This window comes from Harmonia axyridis, chromosome 1 (assembly GCF_914767665.1).
Source record: "Harmonia axyridis chromosome 1, icHarAxyr1.1, whole genome shotgun sequence".
NCBI lineage: Eukaryota > Metazoa > Arthropoda > Insecta > Coleoptera > Coccinellidae > Harmonia > Harmonia axyridis.
In genome coordinates this window covers 27513884-27530203 of record NC_059501.1, presented here as the reverse complement: position 1 = coordinate 27530203, position 16320 = coordinate 27513884, and the positions used below count along the sequence as shown (strand labels likewise).

Here is a 16320-nt window from a genome sequence, read left to right as displayed (position 1 = left end):
GGAAAAAAATTCGAACTTGATGAAACTTCTACAGATTGTTCGAAAGTGTTGTGGGATGATTCTGTCAAGTTATCCAACACGAGGACCCTGTGCTATCTTGAGGGCGGCCAAAGAACCTCAACATTTCCGGACTTTTTTCAGTTTTTTGCTCATAACCTCTAAACTAAGAAGTTTTCAACCAAAACGTTTATTTTCAAAGTTGTAGGAAAAAAATTCGAACTTGATGAAACTTCTACAGATTGTTCGAAAGTGTTGTGGGATGATTCTGTCAAGTTATCCAACACGAGGACCCTGTGCTTACTCGAGGAGAGCCGAAGAACCCCAACATTTTTGGACTTTTTTCGAGTTATATACAATCATTATTTTCAAATAATTACGAATAATCGCAACGTTTCAAACATAGTATTTCCCTGACCAATCGTAAGTGAACAAGTAGTGTTCAGGTTAGTGTATTCTCTCCCGAGGTCAGCACCTTTCTGTGGTGGGAGGGTTTGTAGTAAGTGCCTGCTGTAAGGAATACAGTGAAAATAAAACCGACCAGAAAATGTGGCGTGGCTAATCCCAGCCTGCTACATTGTAATACCTCAACAATCCCATGTTCCACCAAACACCACATTCTTGCCAATACCTCGCCCACTCCTAAAAATACCCTCAAATCTCTACCCCTTCAAGTGGCAGGTTCTAGCAAAACGAGAAGAGAAGCAGAGCGGCTAGCCAGCCGCCAGAAGACAGTGGCGCAGAACCGACCAGACAGAAGCCATAAAGGTAGGTGAAAATTATTAACAGGTCTAGCAGAACGAGACAAAAGAAGCCGAGAAGGGAGCAAAAAGGTGCCAACATTCAAGAAACTCCCCTCTTCTTCCCGGAACGAACTCAGGTGAATCCTATACTGTGAGGAACAAGGAAGCTAATGGATGGGTAGTTGCCTCACGCTTATATAACATGATATATAATTTTTTATCAAACAATAAAAATCATCAAAAGTTTTAGTTTCACACTGCAAAGTGGCCACTAGGGTCTCTGGATTTAGCACCGTTAGATTTTTTTCTTTGGTCGCATTTAAAAAACATTTATCAATTTGAAAAAATCTAATGGTGTTGAATCTGGAGACATTGGTGGCCATCGCATATATTTATTATCTGAAGTCCACAGATTATTTTAGATAGGCACTTGGTTGATTTGAAGTGTGAAACTGAACTTTTGATGATTTTAATAGTTTGATGAGAAATTTATATCTCAGGTTATATATTTTTGAAAAGGAAAAATTTAAGCGATTTAATTTGTCATAGAAATTGTTATGGTTTACAATTAAAAAATCACAAGTTTGAATTACAACTTCAAAACAAATGTCAATAAAAAATAAATTATTACACAAATGAATTCTACTAAAAAAAGTTCCTGTAGAATGTTTTTTGTTTCTTGTATATACCACCACCAATAATAGAGAAGTTTTTCATTTAACGTCATTTTCCAATTTTCTCTTATAGCTTGAAAACAGTTGAATTTATGAGGTTGCGGTTTTCACCAAATCAATTCTCTGAAAAATCAAGACTGAAAATGTACCATTCATTTTTTTCTAGCTCAAATGTGTCCGAGATCCCCTCACTAGACAAGAAATATGGGACACCCGATACATTTGAGTTTGTGAAAAAATATTCTTGCTGAAATTCCCTGGTCTGTAATCAGAGTTTTGATTTTCTTGAGAAATAAACAACATTCTATTTTATTTTTCTAAATATCTGAATCAGATATTATAAAACAGAATGACTGAAACAGATCCTTAATGAAATTGTGTAAAAGTCTGAATAACAAAGTTGAAAACATTTAAAATTAAATTTGATTGCAAATACGTTCTTAGGATGCATTCAAAATATCTACTTCAGCTTCTATACATTTGTTGGCTCTTTTGGTCTAATTTTCAAATATTTTATGAAAATGCTTTTAGGCTTTCTAGCCATGGACTAATCGGTTTTTTACCTGACGTTTTGTCTACAGCATCTTTGAAGGTTTCACAGATGTAGATTGTAATTCATAGCATATAGTGCGTTGTCACTTTAAATACAGTAGGATATTTTAATCTACCCTCCCCGCTCCATTATATTTTCAACCTTACAAATAGGTTTGTAGATGCAAGTTTAGATAGATTTGTAATTCAAAGTTTTTTGAATATGCACTAAATTATGCATTTAAATGTTAATAATTAATCTTTATCGATGCCTTAAGACAGAAATAGACTTATATGTCACCAACACAACTCAATACAAGAATTCGATGATGACTAGGCCACTCATCACAGACCCACACAATGGCACTCAATCCTGTATTGAATTGTTGGTTTCAGTCGAGTTGTGACACATAAATGTGTTTTCATATTTAATCAATTATTTGAATACAATAACACATAAATTCAATTGAATGATTCATTGTCATTATCAGTATCAACAGTCAACATTAAGAAAATTCAATAGAAGTTTGTATTTTTTGTACTTTAAACAAATTCGCCCTTACCATCATCAATATCTTCTTTTGGTTCTAATGTTAAATGAAGACCTTCAAATTTTGCAGTTATTCTAAAACCTTCCTGAAAAAAGTTTGTCCATTCGGCAGTCATATGCAACTTATCTATATGTCCTCGGACAATCTTCAAAGGAAAATTGAACTGGTCCCCTAGTTCATTCAAAAACTAAAAATTCAATGTTGTCATTTCTATTCATATTCTTATAGAAAATTATTTTTATTTCATTAGTATTCATCATTGATTTTAGAAAATTAAAAATATTAATCATAACATAATATTTTAAAAACAAAAAGAATTCGTCATAACACTTCAGGGTGAATAAAAAATCAATAAAATATTTCTCATTAATCCAAATAATTCGAAATAGGGTATTGATAGCTATATGCTGGATATGTGTTTGATGTGATTTCTAATGAATTTTAATTTTCATAGAAAAATAAGTCACAGATAAAAAAATGTACTAGAATATTATCTGCTTACCTCCTCATCTAAATCCAAACATGAAATAACTGCCTTCTTCATGGGTTCCACTTCTATTTGCGATGGATCTAATGTGCCTCCCTTAAACATTTGCCCAAAGTGTGATTCAATAATATAACGTATAATATCATTTCGCAGTTTTCTAGGATCTTTGAATAAATTGCTAATCGACATCATTGTTGCTGTTAACTAAAATATTTACAATTGTCTTTGTTTAGGTCTCATAGAATTGGTATAAACACACAGACAGCTGAGTTGAGGAACAGATGCTTCCGTAAATGCGTATAGTAACATAACAATAACTAGTGATAGCAGTGTTGCCAGATGCATTGAACTTGAGCTATTTATCTGTAGTAGAAACAACTGAAATCTGTATATCAAAAGCGTTTGAGTACCTATATAATAATAATATAATATAGAATAACAATATTTTATATTCTATGATGGGGCAGTCCCCGAGTTAGATCCAGCGATGATGATGATGATGGCATGGAGCAAAATGTACAGGAGAAAATTAAATTAGGTATACGTTGTGAGGAATAAACATTTTCGGGATTTTTATGCAGTAGGAACATTTGATAGTTGTTATTTATTTTTATTTTATTATCTGTTTTCAACAGATTGTGGTAGTTTTTCGTTCAAAATTTGGTAATTCTAAATGTGTATCCAGAGGTAATCTGTATTCCTCTAAAATCAGTATAAATACGAAGAAATCTGCTTGTCTGGCAACACTGAGTGATGGGTCATCCGAATCCAAAATCGAATGCTGTATTCGATTATCAAATTAATTCGTTGCATTCGAATACAAAATATCAGCTATTCGAATAAATCATATTTTTTTCGTAGTCATATGCATAACTCGCACGCTATGCTATTTCATAGGTTATTTTCTAAACTGAACTATATTGGTAAATAATTCAAGAATATTCGAATTATATTATATTCGTTTTCCCTTCAAATAAAGCCGCTTTTTCATAGGCTGATTCTTTCAGCGTCGCTTAGAAGGGGTAAGATGGATACTTTCCAAAATAAATTGTACTGGTAAATCATCAAATACGATTTAAAATGTGAATGATTGTTTATTAAAATTTGTTATCAAGCGGATAACCACTAATGACTGTGGTTATTGTTGGTCTTGTACTTGGTTTTGGCCCTTAGGAAAAAGGAATAACGAATAACAAATTTCCGCTTGAATACAGTGTTGGCCAGGGGCGGATTTGCCAGCAGGCTGAGTAGGTTAAAGCCTATGCGAAATTTTATTTCAAGAGTCGGCACTCGGCAGATTAAGCTTATTGATTTTTTATTTTGATTTACAGAATAAAAAGAATATTATTATACACACAAAGTACGAATTTCGAAAATTGGAGGAAAATTAAAATATTAAAAAAAAAATCGAAATAAAGTCCTATAAACAGAGCCAAATACTCAATATTTCAAGATCTCTATACATGAACAATTGCTGAACGCTTTATAAAATATACTAAGGAATAAGATTTTGTACGATGATATAATTAATGGTTTTGCGAATTTATTGCGAAAGGTATTGTGATGCTTTTTAATTCAACTTGAACTATAATACCTACTAACAGATAATTAAGAAAAGAAAATTTATTGTATCGTTTTTAAACTGAGTATAATAACAATGTTTTTGAAACGTTCGCCAAATGTATATAATCTGTGTAAGCTTCATTTACATTATGTAAGAATTGTTTAGTTTTGATATATACCTTACCTTACTTTGAAAGTGGCACATGATTGAGATATTCTTCGCTTGAAATAATGTTTTTTGATAATAATTTCTTGCAGTGAAAATAATCCAGTGTATGACACGGTACCTTATTAGTTCTCAATGATAATAACCATAGGGAAAAGTTGATGAAACAAAAATGATGGAGCACAAATCATAAATAAAGTCAGAATTTGATTGATAGAAAATGTAATTGATACCTATGATTGTGAACTAAGGTATCAAAATTCAGAGGTGGCAAAAGTTGAATAGCCTACACAGGCCACAGGCGGCAAATCTGTGAATCTGCTACTACCCCGAAAACATTCAAGTCCCAACCAGCAGTCCCTATCTTTTCAAGTTCGAATTGGCGCTAATTATAATCAAAATGACATTAGTCAAAATCAAATTGGCAACTTCAATTTCAAACTGGCATCAATCAAAAGACAAACTGACAATAATCCAAGCCACATTGAAACTAGGCTACTTCAGATTGACAATAAACAAATTCAAATTGGCACTTATCCATTTAAAGTTCACATGGGAATGAATCAAATGAATTGTTTATCGAATTGTCAGTAGCAAACAAGATGCCTTAAGGATGTTGCTGTAAATTTTAAGGAGCAGATTTGTGCGTGATATAACGCAAATGGCAACTGGCTTAAACTTGCAAATTTTCTATAATGGTGCCAAAAAAAAGAAGAAAATGAAAATGAAAATAGTGGCATAATAGCTGTTACTAATTGTACGAAAGTCATTGCTAATATCCAGAGATTCATTCCTACTGCATTGGATAGGCAAGATAATATTTTTCAATTCATGATTTAACTCTCGTTAGTGATTTCAATTTATAAATAGTTATTATTTATTTCCGCATAAGGAAATTATGCAAGATATAATTTTTTACGAAATTACCAAATTCATTAAATTGATTTTGTAAATTGCAACTTATTCAATGCAAATTTGAAATAGACAACTGCCAATTTGATTTTGGTAATGGTCCCAGAGGAACCAACATACCACAACTATATCAGGAATCCCAGACATTGTCATAGTGAAAAATGTCAGCTGGAAAATCGACCTCACAACTAGGAACGCACTAAGCTCGGATCATAATCCTGTGCTTATGCGTATTGGAAATTGCATGAGCCTAGTGCAAAAGAGGAAAGAGATGATCGGTTGGAAGAAGTTCACCAAATCCATGGAATAGTTATTTATAATACAAGTGCAGAAGGCATTGGTATTCTTCCACGAGTTCAAAATTCAAAAACGAGCCACGAAGTGGCGAGTTTTGGAATGAACGAGTGGTAGAATGAGCCTTCTTTACGAGTATTATACATTATTTTCTGTAATTCATTGCATTTTCATTGAAATTAATGAAATATTTCCATAAATATATTTTAGTGATTTTTGCATTGAAAATTGTTGGTTGGCAGAACTGATTTCTTTAAGGCAAATTGATGAATTGACAGATAAAGGCGTGGCGGAAAGTTCGGAGTACCAACATATAATAATAAAATATAACCATGAAAACTGTGCGTTTCTGATATATTCTCGTACGATTTTGTTCTACAAGATGTGGAAGAATGAACGGAATAACCACAGAATTGGAGAAAGCAAGTTCCAACATGCTACAAAACTAGACTTCATCGGAAAAGCAGTAGAAGATTTCGAAGAAATAACCCTTCTCACTGCCATGACAGAAGCGACCAGCACAAGCGATGCTCAGTCGTCCCAACAAAAACGGACGATACCCTTCTGCATCATGAAACTGAAAGAAAAAACCGCGTAAGAAAAATTGCGCGCGGATACAACAGTGCCCAATCAATCAACTCCAATGTTGTTGTGAGAGTTCAGAAATTGATAATGGCATCGGACGAGGACAATTCTTTCTGGAACATGGCAAAAGTTCTGAAATCACAATACATTAATACAAACCCCTTCCAAGAATGCAAGGTAGAATGGTGTTTGGGGTATCACGTTTTCGTGGGCATATTAAAACACTGATGGACGACAGACGAGAACTTTATTGGAAACATCCTTGAACATTCTACTAACTCAACTGGTCATCACCTCGTAACTTATCCACTCGACTCTTTTCTTCCCAGTTTTATCCCTGGATTACAAACATAAAATCATATTGTATACCATGAATTTCTTCTTCCTTTTCTTATTCTCTAAGTTGTATGCCTGCGCAATGGTATCATAGTACCTGCACACTAAATAGGTTAGGTGAAAGATATTCTCTATTGTATCTTTCTGAGAACCTTATGAACGAGAAAGTTGTATGCACAAGTACCACGAAAGACCATTTTTACACTAATGCAGGTACATTTTTATTAAATATTGTGACGACAAATTCGTCTAGACACAGACATTATGTCTAATTGCTTTTTGTCGCCACAGGTGTATACAGAGTAAAACAAAACAGAAGCATTCGCTGGTAGCTTGGAACTCCAATACAGACCGAACATAGCCGATGCAGACCTAAACCATATTTCATGGAAAATGCCCGATGAAGAGGTCATCATAGAGGTAACCACAATGGTGGAAGCTAGAAATATCATTTCGCAACTCAAAAGAAGAAAACCCTCGGACCCAATGGCATCCCAAATTTCCAAATAATACCTTTAAATGGTTAGCAGACAACGCTGTCGGATCTGTTACAGGTAGTAATGTGTAATAATCATATGAAATTCAGATATTTTACAGATAGGTGAAAGAGATCCCCAAAACAAAACTACTGCCCGATCAGCCTCCTGTCATCAATTCCGCTTGACCAACATCGTCATGTTCAAGAAAATTTTCCCAGGCGAATAGTTTGGATTTCGGCCCGAACACTCCACCACAGATCAGCTGCTTGGAAGATCAGAGTCTTGGAATATGCATTGACCGGTTTCGAATGAAGCAGGTAACTGGTGCAATATTTCTCGATATGTCTGAGGTTTTCGACACCGTATGGCACGGGGGAATCGTTCATGAAGCGAATGTGCCTCTATCGATGTGACATCCGTTATTTTCTTCAAAATTGCTTCTTCAGAGCAAAAATCTCCAAAATACTCTCTGACCCTAGATTTCTCGAAGCCGGAATGTCGCCTATATTAAGCATACACAACTGACACCGCTAAAGTAAAATACTTGGGAGTCATCTTGGATAAGAAACTCATATTCAATCAGCACCTGGACTAGGTATGTCTGAAAAGCTAAAATGGTGCTTGCCAAGTTGCCTTCGCTGCTCTCTTGTCGCAGCAACGTGTCCATTCAGAACAAACTCATCTTGTCCAACACCATTGTCCATCCGACTGTAACTTATGCTTCAACGTGTTGGGATTTTGCACTCTCCTCAACGAAGTTTAGCGAATTACAAATTATTCAGAATTCATTTCTAAATGGCGCCTTCAACGCGCCCTGGTTTGTTCACAATACCCAACTCCATTGTGAGGCGAACCTAGCACCGTTCAATTTCTTCATAAAATTGCTCACAAAACTCTTGGGAAAGCAATAAAACACTCAAATCGATTTGTTGGAGAATTCATCGACTACGACGGATCTTCCACCAGATACAAGCGTCCAACGCTTGCATTTCAAATAGAGTCATTCAGAAGAAACTAGGTTTAGTAAGTTGGATTTTCGAATGATACTTTTAAGCCTTTTGCGAAATTTCATGCCAATCAGATAAATTTTGGATTATTAGTCACAATAAAAATAAAAAAAAATTCTTTCTTAATTGTGCGACTAAGAAAACCATTCAAAATCATACGAAGATATTCAAAATAATATTTTTGACCCCTAGTGGTTCCACTTTGAACCACTGACAAACGCAAGCTTGAATCATTTGGCCACAGAGGTCGCTAGTGGACTGGCTATACCAAGTTCTTCTACACCATTCATGGTGACCATGCCAAAATTTTGAAATTTTAAAAATAAGATCATACTTCACAGGATCATTTCTGTAGTATATCTTCACACATTCTCAACTCAAATTGAGAGTGGTTGCAACCTCGACGATGAGTCGAAGTATCGCTTCCTGAGCGTGAGACAGGCCCCGGGAATTCCTCATGGAAATCCTTGTGGCCCACGATGATCGTTCACCTGGACTTGTCCAGTTTACGGATGCGATACATTCTGAGAGGTTGCTAATTTTTTATTAATATAATATTAATTTGTATGTCTCTTTATCCACCTTATTATTTTACTTATAACAGAATAGTTTAATTATAGAAATGACTTTCTGGCTATGAAATCGTTTTACAACTAAAAAGAACTCGATGTGTATTCTTTTCATTAATGAATAAATACAATAGGAACAATTTGGAATGTAACAGCAAAACTATTATCAAAAGATTTCTTATAATATTAGTTGCGATATTCTATATGAAATGAAAGAGTGAAATTTTTCAAAATTAATTCAAAAATTTGTAATGAAACAATGAAACATCATCACAAAGGTATAGTTTTCGATACGTATATAACCAGAACCATACAACTTTCATGAAGAATATGGAAAAAATGAGAAAAATTTATCCAATATTTCAGTGACCATAAAATCGATAGAGCTGAGATTCTGGATTATCAAAATTATACAAAATTCGAGAAGAATATTGGAAAAGAAATACTCAATATTTCGGTGATTACAGATCCGCTCATGTTGAAATATTTATAGAATAACTATTTCAAGCTTCCTGCAAAAGTTTATGTTGATTGCAGCTTGCAGCATCAGAAGCATAGAAAATCAGAATATCGAAAAGCAAAAACATTTTATTTTTTAGACGGCGCCACGGCGGGCAGGCTCAGAAATCGACACGAAAAAAGGCTAGTGTGAAATGGGTTTAATTGAGTTTTAAAACATAGAATTTCTCAATTCTAAGAATTGAGTCAATGATAATGATCTAATGTCAGAATTTTTAGGTTAATAATTAAAAGTCGGGCAGAGAAGAGACTATTTTGGAAGAAGTATCAGTATTTTATTGCATTGTGATAATTGATATTAATTTGTACTTACTACTTTCTTTTTATTATAATGTCTGTAAATGTTGTAACAGAACTTAACAATTTGAATATCGAAAATCACAATGATGACGAAGACATCGTGGATCCTTGGAACGTAATAAGTAAATCGGAAAAAGGAATAGATTATGACAAATTAATAAGTAAGTTTTTTTTGCAAATTATTACCTAAATAATTTAGGTAACTAATCAATAAACAGTGAATTCATATTGCATTTCCAGAAAAATTTGGAAGCTCTAAGATTGACTCTGTACTAATAAGTCGGTTTGAAGATGTAATTAAAAAGAAAGTACATCACTTCCTTCGGAGGGGAATTGTTTTCTCACATCGAGATCTCAGTTCAATTCTTAATCAATATGATGCTGGCAAACCATTTTATTTATACACTGGTCGAGGTCCATCTTCTAGTTCAATGCATTTGGGACACCTTGTTCCATTCATGTTTTGTAAATGGTTGCAAGATACATTTGATGTTCCTCTTGTTATACAACTTACCGATGATGAGAAATGCTTTTGGAGAAATATTCAAATGGAAGAGGCACAACATATGGCATTTGAGAATGCCAAAGATATCATTGCAATAGGTTTTGATATCAATAAGACCTTCATCTTTTCAGATCTCAATTATATGGGGTGAGACTCAGTAATTTGATCATCTTGTAATAATAGTCTTGTCAATTGTTTTTTCTTTTGATCTGCGCTATATATAAGACTTTATTTCTCTACTGCTATATTGGTGTTCTTGCTATATAATTTGTTTGTGCTGTTTGATCTTGAAGACTGAAACTTTGATAATTCAACATTTAAATAACTTCAAATATTGATTATTACCAAAGGTGACTTCATAACAGGATATACAGGGTGTAACATGAGAAGTTCGCCATAGCTTAGTGGTGAATGCAAGTCATCCTAGCCTTTCAGAAAAGTGGCTTGTTTATCCTAAGACTGCTAGTTCCGGAGACTCACAATTTGCATTTTTCGAGATGGTTACATAATTTTGTTTTTAACTCGATTTTTAGTTTCAAAAGAATTTACAGGGTGGTCATGCATACTTCTAATCAATATTTTACGCAGGGTGTTACAACACTTAGATGGTGCTGAGGGTTTTAGAATGAAGAAAAGTTGAACAGAATGCTACAACATTTAAAATCTAAGCTTAGAACCTCAAATATTTTAAAAGAAATAAAAACAGGACTGTATTTTACAAAAGTTACATAGGAATTCTTACATTTGCTATTCTTTTGGAAAAAGGGTGCCATTCAAAGTGAAAATTGAATTTATTACACTGAATTATGTATTTTTCATGACAATAACGACATTCCTCTAATACATGTAAAAAATATAGGTCTGGATGACCTACATTCAACAGTAGGCTATGGCCAACCACTCATGTTATACCCTGTATATTATATCCCAAGATATGCGTATATGCCTTTTATATTACTCATTGTGCTTTTCAATAGCTCCCTTTTCTCTACTTTAATAAGTAATATTTAATCTTGTGATAAAAATCTTTACATACTAGTATATAATATTATACCCTGTAAAGAAAGTTACCTTGATAGTTTAAGTTACAAATTATATATTTGTAAATTCAATTTATTATTACATACTTATTTTAATAACGATTTCAATGGAGTATTGTATTGATGTTACCGATACTTATATTTTTTTGAATTTCAGCCAGTGCCCTGAGTTTTATCAAAATGTTATAAGGATTCAGCGATGTGTTACCTTCAATCAAGTTAAAGGAATATTCGGGTTTGATGACAGTACACCAATTGGAAAAATAGCATTTCCAGCTATTCAAGCCACTCCAGCCTTATCAACATCATTTCCAGATATATTTGGCAAACAAAAACTACCATGCCTCATTCCGTGTGCGATAGATCAGGACCCTTATTTTAGAATGACAAGAGATGTCACTCCTAGAATAGGTTATCAAAAGCCAGCATTATTACATTCTAGATTTCTTCCTGCTCTTCAAGGGGCGCAAACGAAAATGTCTTCTTCTGATGAGAATTCGACTATTTTCTTAACTGATAGTGCCAAGAAGGTGAAGAATAAAATAAATAAACATGCTTTCTCTGGAGGTCAAACCACAGTTGAAGAGCATAGAGAAAAAGGGGGAAATTGTGATATCGATATCTCATTCCAATACTTAACATTTTTCCTTGAAGATGATGAGAAATTAGAACAAATAAAAAAAGACTATAGTAGTGGTGTCCTACTCACTGGAGAATTAAAAAAGATCCTCATTGATACAATTACTCCTATTATAAATCGTCATCAAGAAGCTCGATCCAAAGTAACTGATGAATTAGTGAAACAGTTTATGACACCTAGAAAATTAGCTTTCAATTTTTGAGATGAACATGCAAATTTAATTATAAATATAAAAAATTGACTTTTTCACTAGATCAAATCTTAATTTATTATAATTTATAATATGCAATAAAAATTAATTGGAATGCTAATTGGTCAATTCTTATTTTGCTTTTAAACCTTTCGGGACAGGTATTTTTCTGATACGCTAGGACTTGTTTCATTTGGATTTGTGACATTTTGGTGCTTAAATGATTATTTGGATCACAATTGTATAATTTTTTTGAGGGGGTGGCAACTGTGGTACATGTATGTACTATCAGTCCCTGTATATGGTATATGAATGTACCACAGTAGTTCTCTGAGAGGATGAAAAAGAAATGAAAGTGTTGATTTTAAATTTAGTTCATACAAAAATGTAATAATTTTATGAATGAGAAGATGCGAAACATCACATTCTGTGCATACAGTTTTTGTTTTGTGGTTGTTGCTTTTGATCTGAGCATTTTCTAAAATTCGTCCTGGTTTCTCCCTCAGTGGGAAGATGAAGGGATACATTCTTCAGCAGTTTTCTCCTTTTGGAAGGCCTTCCAGTCTGTGCTATTCATTGCACATTCGTTGTTTTCTTACCTTCTGCTTTGATTTCTTCAGCCAAAGGAATTAGGAAGTCAATTAGTAGAACAATTATAAACATATGGATGGAACGGTACAGGATAGAACCAACTTGAATGGTAATCTAATAATTTTCATATTCATTTTAAGAATTGGTTCCTAAATTTTTATTAATCAAATGTGAAACTATAATTTTAGTATAAATTTTTTAACCATAAAAATTGACCTAAACCTGATGAAATTAGTATGACAATATTCCTTGTCAGGGTAACATCTTAATGTACCATAAAAGTGTGCATGAACACATCCTATTTTATAGAAAATATTCTGTTTGCAGTATTAATTTAACTGTATCTGTTTCAAAATGCAATTAATTTGTGGAGAAAGTAATTTTTATCTAAATACGCTGGCCTTTTTCTTCAATTTTATTATTACACACAAGTTAAACCATAAATTAGGCGAGTCTTTCGCAGCCATTGTTCAATTGGTATTAGATTCTTCGAACAATGTCAAGAAGAAACTGAGTAAAGATGGGATGAAATACCCAAAAAACCAATTTTCATCAAGCTCAAAGTGTTAATATTTCAGAAAATAATTTTACAGGTTTATTTAAAAATTCATGAAACACTTCTGAATTTTGTTTAGTGAAGCCAATGCTTTTTTATCCTAACACTCATAGGAGTCTGTGGAACCTCTCAGACGATAGGAGCTTGTATGAGCTACAAGAATCGGTTCTGTTTTGTGTAGGCTTTGTTACTATGTCGAATCGCTACTTCAGGCACAGTACAGTTAAATTTCTATGAGATAAATACTGCAAACATTTTAGATTTAAGAGGAGTTTCATTGCACCACAACCTTATTGTCTATTGTGCCCACTATATCAGAGTTGTTCTTGGCATTTAAAATATATTTAGATTAGATTATCGGGGTGAGTTGACTAGGGCTCAGAATTGCAACCATTTTTTAATCTTTTGGTTTTATACCCTGCCCAGTCCTAAGATTTTTGGTGTTGGTTAATCTGACAAAATCATTACGAGTCTTGGCTATCACTAAGATGCATAGAAAACCTGCTATCATGCTCTTAGCCATCACATAGTCAGGATTAAGAAGTAAGAACTGGCCTGCTGAGGTGTGTGGTCCTTATATAAGCTAGTCCCAGAGATGTGGCTGTTTCCTCATCTGAGGTTTGCAAATTTCATCTGCCGATAGGTCTATAAGGCATAAATGTAAATGATTTCTGCACCAACAGCGCCATGTCAGCAGTCCTTCAATGAACCAGATTCAGCTCGTGGCAGTAGCTTCTTGGCGTAGACGGGAAAATTGTTCCATTTTTTTGCTTACGTAAGTCTAGGAGTATCCCTCCTTTACTTAGTCGATGTCCCTTCATCGAAAAATTCGAATTTACCTTTAAAATTCAGAAAAATCCGCGACATTCGTAAAACAATCCAAAAAAAGGCCGCTCAACTAAAAAACCTTAAAATAATGATAATACTATAATAATATGCTTCTTGAATTATTTAGGTTGATGAAAAAAATTTGATATTTTTTTTAAGTCCATTACTGTATCGATATTCAAAGTATCGATACTTTCGAAGCGATACAATACCGGTACCTATACGGCTTGCTTCTATATCGATCCAAAATAATCGATACTTTTACAACTATCGCCTAAGACTAGTACAGTACGTCAATCTTATACACAGGCGTCCGTCATTATTGGTTGTCTACATCAACAATCAAGGGGAAAGAATTTTACATGTTGTGACTGAAAATGTTGAAAAATATGTATTTTCTTTTCTTTGAATTCTGTGAATGCTTTCAAAGTTCTTGAGAGGCAATACCACCACGTGACTACTCAGTTCAAAACGAAACTATAGATTTTTTTCCTCTTACAACTACCGATTTTCAGGGCCGTAGCCAGGGAGTCCGATGGGGTGCGGACCCCCCACGAAAATTTTTCAGAAATGCAGTATTTTAATTTTACCGATAATACTCTCAACTTTTTCAAATTGAATCTTTCATTTTATTGTGTATTCAGAGGTCTTTTTTAAATCATATGATCATTTGGTGTACTTTTCCCTCCACTCTTTCTAAACTATCTTGAGTATCTAGTAATTTGCTTTCTATCGGAAAAAATTACTGACGAAGTTCTATAAGAAATTGTGTATTTGTCAAGCGCAATGTAAAAAAGGAAATGTGTTTTATGGAATATAAACCGGGTGAATTGAATCATTCAAAAATATCGAAAAGGAAACATATTACAGAAAAATGTTTCCAATAGAAGATTAATGGTCATGATGCGGAAGTCTACTTATGCTAGATTTAATTCTCCCTTGTGGGGGCACGAGGGTCAATTTGGGAATTTCAAATGGGAACCCCTGTTTTTTATTACAGATTCGTATTCTACCACAATACAAAAGTTTTATACGTTGTACGAACAATTTTTCACGAATCGTCACAGATGGCTCTGTAATAGAGTTTAAATTTTCCGTCTAAACAACCTACATGTATCCGTTCCATTAATCATTCACATGAACTTTTAATCGTAAATTGTCCAACTATCCATTGAAACAATGGAAAACGTTCTGCACATAAAGATAGACGACTTGACGGAGATTTCTACTGGATTCCAAATAATCTCTTTCAAATTAGTGGCAAGTATTTTGTATCAAAAACAAATAATTTCGCCGTTTACAAATGATCAATGACCAATAACAGTACCTATATGTAATGAAAAAGTTCAGCAGAAAACGTCCAAATTTCATGTTGATAATTAATGGAATGGGTAAGTTAAGATCGTTCAGATGAAAATTTAACTCGAATACAGTGACGAATCGTGAAAAATTGTTCGTACTATACTTATGTAGTTTTTGACGTAAAATACGAATCTGCAATAAAAATAGGTGTTTCCATTTGAAATTCCAAAGTTGACCCCCCTTACCCACACAAGGGGGAATTAAATGCAAGAGGATCTGTCATAAGTGGACTTACCTTCAAAACTTCTACGATGTTTCCTTTTCAAAATTTTTGACTTGCTCAACTAAAAAAAATCTTCGGAATTGGACGAACTAATGAAAATGATGGATTTCTCGGATCATTATGATCGCAAACGCTTTGTTTTCGAGATAAAGGTTGTTAATGTTTGATTATTTCTCATAGCACCTTTTTACAAGATATATTACTTAAATTTGGAATAGAAATTTCAATTCGAAGTTATCATCTTGTGATTTGTTAATTTTGATGCAAATCTACAGGGTGATATTTCCCCGCCGGAACTTCTTTTTGGTGAAGTACCTACTGGTAGTTCACAAAAATGTAAAAAGAAACTTTGATTCAGTACTACACTTTTGGTGTAGTTTTGCCGTATCTGCTATCGATATCGAGAAAAAAAATTTCTAACAATTCTCAAGTTTCGGTACTTATTATTTACCAATCTGTAGCGAAGACCAATGAAGATTTGATAAACTGGTACCTATAATCATCACAAAAAAGTAGGACTACAAGAAAACAAAGCGTTTGCTGGCCCATGTTTATAGGAGTTTTTTCTTAAAATTATCCAAGGAATCTCCCATTTTTTATACCTTCAATTTAGGAATACCGTGTTACCGTGTATAAATTACAATTATTAGTCACAAACTCCGCAATATTTTT

General features: G+C 33.6%; 2 protein-coding genes and 1 non-coding gene across 5 annotated transcripts in view; 2 read left to right on the top strand and 1 right to left on the bottom strand.

The window, feature by feature from the left end:
* LOC123675503 (autophagy-related protein 2 homolog B) overlaps positions 1-4909 on the bottom strand; it is a 37078-nt gene extending 32169 nt beyond the window's left edge. The window contains exons 1-3 of one of the 3 annotated variants that reach the window (XM_045610865.1): positions 4731-4909; positions 2999-3187; positions 2509-2683 (exon numbers count right to left, since the gene is read on the bottom strand). In XM_045610865.1, coding sequence (XP_045466821.1) covers positions 2509-2683; positions 2999-3187; positions 4731-4751 — 385 coding nt within the window. In that variant the 5' untranslated portion in view covers positions 4752-4909. Of the gene's footprint in view, positions 1-1977; positions 2251-2508; positions 2684-2998; positions 3188-4730 lie in introns of those variants that run through there. The other 2 variants (XM_045610878.1, XM_045610870.1) reach the window with 2 other exon arrangements.
* A 3740-nt stretch (positions 4910-8649) lies between these two features.
* LOC123671762 lies at positions 8650-8858 on the top strand. Its single transcript, XR_006746180.1, has one exon. It is a non-coding gene; the product is annotated as a small nucleolar RNA U3 (small nucleolar RNA).
* A 774-nt stretch (positions 8859-9632) lies between these two features.
* On the top strand, positions 9633-12209 carry LOC123675496 (tryptophan--tRNA ligase, cytoplasmic). The gene is made up of 3 exons (XM_045610856.1): positions 9633-9874; positions 9954-10365; positions 11416-12209. Exons 1-3 carry the CDS (start codon positions 9745-9747, stop codon positions 12098-12100), a joined length of 1227 nt encoding a protein of 408 aa, XP_045466812.1. The 5' UTR covers positions 9633-9744; the 3' UTR covers positions 12101-12209.
* The last annotated feature ends 4111 nt before the right edge of the window (positions 12210-16320 follow it).

Coding starts and splice junctions, on each gene's coding strand:
- LOC123675496 (XM_045610856.1), top strand. CDS start 9,745: ATGTCTGTAAATGTTGTAACAGAACTTAACAATTTGAATATCGAAAAT. Junction 9,875..9,953: donor AGATTATGACAAATTAATAA/GTAAGTTTTTTT, acceptor TTGCATTTCCAG/AAAAATTTGGAAGCTCTAAG. Junction 10,366..11,415: donor TCAGATCTCAATTATATGGG/GTGAGACTCAGT, acceptor TTTGAATTTCAG/CCAGTGCCCTGAGTTTTATC.